At 40.2% G+C, this 5,000-nt stretch overlaps 1 protein-coding gene across 10 annotated transcripts in view; it reads right to left on the bottom strand.

The window, feature by feature from the left end:
* LOC135114806 (trichohyalin-like) overlaps positions 1-5,000 on the bottom strand; it is a 55,853-nt gene that overhangs the window by 40,843 nt on the left and 10,010 nt on the right. For all 10 annotated transcript variants that reach the window (XR_010275679.1, XR_010275678.1, XM_064030902.1 and 7 more), the window contains exon 4: positions 3,373-3,544. Coding sequence is in view for 8 of the 10 variants with exons in the window: in XM_064030902.1 (XP_063886972.1) it covers positions 3,373-3,544 (172 nt within the window). In the remaining 2 variants the exon portion in view is untranslated. The remainder of the gene's footprint in view (positions 1-3,372; positions 3,545-5,000) is intronic.

Here is a 5,000-nt window from a genome sequence, read left to right as displayed (position 1 = left end):
GAGCGAGATAAAGAAAGTATCACCAAGTTCTGTCAGTCCTCAAAACGTCACGAAATCCCTCTCTTCATCTGAGCTCCAATAAGTCACCAGGTCCGTTTTGTCCCCCAACACGCAATAGTTTCACCACATTTTAGGGATAAGTGAAGAGTTAGGAGCCTGTCACCAAGTCCTTTCAATTTTAGAGTCACGAAGTCAGTCCCCGGCCGCAGAAAGTCACCAGGTCACAGTTTTCAGGTTTAGTAAGTCATCATGTCATCATTTTCATCACGTCCTCGTCTTCATCAACAGGAGGAGGAGGAGGAGGAGGAAGAGGAAAAGAAAGAGGAGAAAAAGGAATAAAAAAAAGAAATTCATACTCATCATTTTCATTATTTTTATCACGTCCATCATTTTCACCAGGTCATCATTTTCAAGTCAACATTTTCATCACGTTATCAATTTTATCAAGTCATCATTTTCATCGTCATCATTTTCCCTGCATTTTACTTGTTGGAAATAATTTAGTTTAATCTTTTTTTTTTTTTTTGCCGAGGAGTCTCTACTACATGAAAAAAATAAATAAATAAAAATAAATAAATAAAAAAAAGCCAAAACAAGTAAAAATTTCACCGTATTCTCAAATGGACCCAAGACTCGTGAACCAAAACATCACCAAAATAATGATCATCTCACTTCAGACTCACCTCAGCCTTAGCTTTGCATTAACCACACGAGTTTGGCATTATCGTAAGGAAGTAAGAGGCGAATATAACTTTATAAAGCTTCCTGAATGCACTCCACCTTCAGTTTTGCGTCTCATATAACTATATACCTTTGTGCTTACAGGTAAAACTAATTGCAGGAAGAAGGAAGCGTGTATAATTTCAGTAACATCAGAGATCTTACTAAATACACGCTACCTTCAGTTTTACGTCTCAGATAACTGTACATCTTTAAGCTTTAGGTGGAGAGAGGGTGTTTCTTATTTATTTATTTTTTTGGTGGGGGGTGTTTTTGGGTGTTTTTGGGTTTTTCCTGTGTCGAATAATTCTATAACGTCATATATTATACTTATAAAAGAAACTTCATGCAAACCTGTAGTGTTCTCAAAACTTTTATCTGATAAGGGACATTGGTTCCTTACTTAATCAAAGGAGGTACATTGCGGGGTATGTTGAGTATTTCTTTCATATTGTCACAAAATACAGCTCAGGCGTGTGTGTTATATTTCTCACTTCCTTTGATCTGTGTGAGTGAGGAAGTTTCTCTTATACTTTAACGCTAAATTTTTTTCTTTTTTTTTCTTTTTTTCAGTCAACTTTTTTCCCGTTTTCTTTTTCTTTTCTTTCTTTTTTTTATTGAGTGGAGGTTTTCTAAGAGCGCAATTTGTCTTGGGGCCTGACAGTTGCTCCTTATTTTGGGGAAGTGGCCCACACACACACACACACACACACACACAGAAGAGGGAGAGAGAGAGAGAGAGAGAGGGGAGATCGATGTGTTTGTGGGACTGTTTGGGAGGCACACACGGGGACCTCTGATTGGTGGAGAAAAAGCCACGTAGGGTGACGCTCTCGCACGCTATTGGTTGGGTTTGTTTATCTTCTGAGGCGAGTCGGTGGACAGGTGTGGCAGGTGGGACAGGTGGAGGTGGAAGGACATTGACTCACCACATGTTATAGGTAATCAATCCATCAATCCATCACACCACTTAGGAATCAATTAATTGCTTCAGTTTTCCTTTTCTCCGTTTCAAATTGTCCTTAAATTGGTTCTTATTGTTTTGTTTCATAAAGTTCGTTGGTTCATTGGTTCGTTGGTTCATGGGCTCACTGGTTCATTGGTTCGTGGTTCATTGGTTCGTGGGTTCACTGGTTCATTGGTTTATGGTTCATTAGTTCACTGGTTCATGGAGTTTATTGGTTGAATTCTTTCATATCATGTCTTTTTGTCATCTTTCAATTGTATCTGTCTCTTTTTAAAGTATCTAATTGCTTTTTACCAAATGCGGTTGTCTTTAAGTCTATCCTAATTTTCTTTACCGAATCCAATATCTGTCTTTAAATTGATGTGAATCTTTTTTAAATCTAAGTCTGTTTAAACTCTAGCTGCCTTTATCAGATTAACTCGTCTATAAATCAATTTCAGATGCTTTTACAGAATCTTATATGCCATCTAATTGTCCCTGAATCAAACGAAACTGTCTTTAAAATCGCTTCTAATTCATTTATAATCTACCCTGACTTTAAATCGAATCTAAAACCTAAAATCATCGTCTCACTACACTCAAACAAATAAAACAATAAACTTTCCACCGAAACACCACGAAAGGCACCAGAACACCACACAGGATACCAAAACATCACCTATTTATAGACAAACACTACAAGGAGAGGGGGAGAGGCGCAGTAACACCAGTAGCACCTTATACAGACTTCCTTATACAGTATACAGGCATTATACAGGACAAGGCGATCCCGTAAGCCTCCTTCCCAACGCAGTGTTCTTAAGGTAAGGCGCTTAGAGAGAGAGAGAGAGAGAGAGAGAGAGAGAGAGAGAGAGAGAGAGTCGGTAAAGTGTGTGAAAGGGAACACGAAAAAATTATGTAACTTTACCTAACCTAACCTAACCTAATATAACCAAACTTAAATTAATCTAACCTAAACTAACCAAAGCCAACTTAACCTAACCTTACATAACACAGCCAAACTTAAACAAACCTAACCTAACCAAAGCTAACCTAACCTAACCTAACCTAACCTAACAACCATAAAGAGAGCGGAAGGGGAAGACGGAGGGAAGGACAATGTAGTGCAGAGGAGTGTATATAAAAGAGTATTGTTGTACCAAAGCTATTATAAACTCCCTTGACGGTCCACTTAAAGAGAAGCAACCACATTACATTAGCGGACACACACACACACACACACACACACGGAAAGATGGACAAAGATAGCTACGAAACACGAAGGTTCAGACAAGTTCATTTAAATATCCCAACCCTTGTAAACTATAAGGTGCAAAATAATGATCAATAAACGCTTGAATACAATCGTGACACTTCGGATTGTCAAACTTCCATTAGGGACTCGTGGTTTTAGTGGCCTTTTTTTTTATTTTATTTTCCTTTTCTTTCAGTTTTGTTGCTCTTGGTGGGAGAAAAGTTCGAAACACTCAAGGCAAAGGTTCGAATGTGTGGTCCGAGGCACCCATGGCCATGGTTCGAATAAGACATGATTCGAATCAACCAAATTCCGAATCAATCAAAATCCGAATCAACCACCATAATAAAAAAAATAAAATAAATAAATAAATAAATAAATAAATAAACAAATAAATAAATAAATAATAAAACGTAAATTCAACCAGGTAAACAACAACCAGCACACTCACCTGTCGCCCAGTGTACAGCCGTGTGCTTCTCATTGTCCACCGCCTTGACATCCGCGCCGCGCCCCAGGAGATACTGCACCACCGCCTTGTTTCCCGCGATGGTGGCCAGGTGCAGGGGCGTGTACCCATCCTCGTCCCGCGCCCCTATCAGTCCTTTCTCAGCCTCCACCACCTGTAGGAGGCGCAGAAGGGGTCGTGAGCTTGTAAGGTGGTGAGGTGATGAGGTAGAGAGGTTTGGAGAAGAGGTGGTAGGAGATGAAGGTGTGTGTGTGTGTGTGTGTGTGTGTGTGGGGAGGGAAGGAGGTTAGAGGTTAGGAATGTGTGTGTGTGTTTGTGGGGTAGGTAAGGTGGTTTAAGAGAAGGAACGTGTGCCCGGGGGGGGGGTGTTGGGATTGAAGGGGGGTAGCAGGATGAAAAGTTTAAAGTTTGTGATAGTTAATTTTGTATTTCGCTGTCAGGAATCTATATTTGAACAGTGAACAGCGACAACAGAGAGAGAGAGAGAGAGAGAGAGAGAGAGAGAGAGAGAGAGAGAGAGAGAGAGAGAGAGAGAGAGAGCGTTGACAAACATCTAAGAACTACTACTACTACTACTACTACTGCTACTGCTACTACCACCACCACCACCACCACCACCACCACCACCACCATCACCACAAAGTCCCTCTGCCTTCCTAACAACCTTCAGCCTAATCCTCCCAATTTCCCTACTCCATCTTATCCTTCATCCCAGACCATATATTTTTCCTATAGATTTCCTTACATCCTAAACCCTCCTCCTATACACTGCTCTACACCTAACGACTTCTCTATCTTCCCTAACGACTTCCCTATCTACTTCTAACCTTCCATCATAAACAATCCATACATTTTTTTTTCATGTGTAGGCATAGGACTACATATATTAATGAAAAAAAAAAGGCCCACTGAAAAAAAAAAACATATAAATTCTTCACATTGATATAACTTCTGGGACTCCACCTCCTTCATCTCCACCTCCTCCGTATCCTCCACTTTCCAACGCAGGACCTTAAGTGATCCTTCGTCAAGTGCAAGGGGAGGGCGGGGCTTGGCAGGGCAGGTATCCTCTCCTCTTTAAGTAACACCGAGACACACAAGGCGGTTCAGAAAGCTACCTACGTACAGCCTACAGTAATCTTTCCCCTTGGGCTTCTATTTATTTCCCCCTTTGCACATATTAGTCTTTAAAATGCATTATTTTGTGGTTTTATTTTCCCTTCCACACCTTTTTACCTTTAGGAAGAAAAGGAGACAGTAACCCACTTGACTTGCCTCTCCCAAAAAGTTAAAGAAAAGAGAAAAATTTAGTGTTAATTCTTCATTTTTTCTTTTTCTTTTTTTTTTTTTTAATATAGGAGAGAGGAAGGTTGACAGGTAAGTTAGCATATAGGTAGGTCGTTCCCATGCCTTGCTAGGGAAGGAAATCTGTATCATCGCCCTTCGTCAGAGCTTCGTCAGGTAGTTTTTTTGGTCTGAAGTTTAAGCAACATCCTCTTACTCACTCGAAAAAAAAAAAAATCTTAAGAGGATGATTAAACGAGGCGACAGATAAGTCAGCCAGTACACAGGTAGCTCATTCCCATACCTGGCCAGGGAAAGAATCCTGG

The sequence above is a fragment of the Scylla paramamosain genome, chromosome 28 (genome assembly GCF_035594125.1).
Source record: "Scylla paramamosain isolate STU-SP2022 chromosome 28, ASM3559412v1, whole genome shotgun sequence".
In the NCBI taxonomy this organism is placed as follows: Eukaryota; Metazoa; Arthropoda; class Malacostraca; order Decapoda; family Portunidae; genus Scylla; species Scylla paramamosain.
Note: the sequence above shows the minus strand (reverse complement) of the source record. Positions and strands in the feature narration are given on the sequence as shown.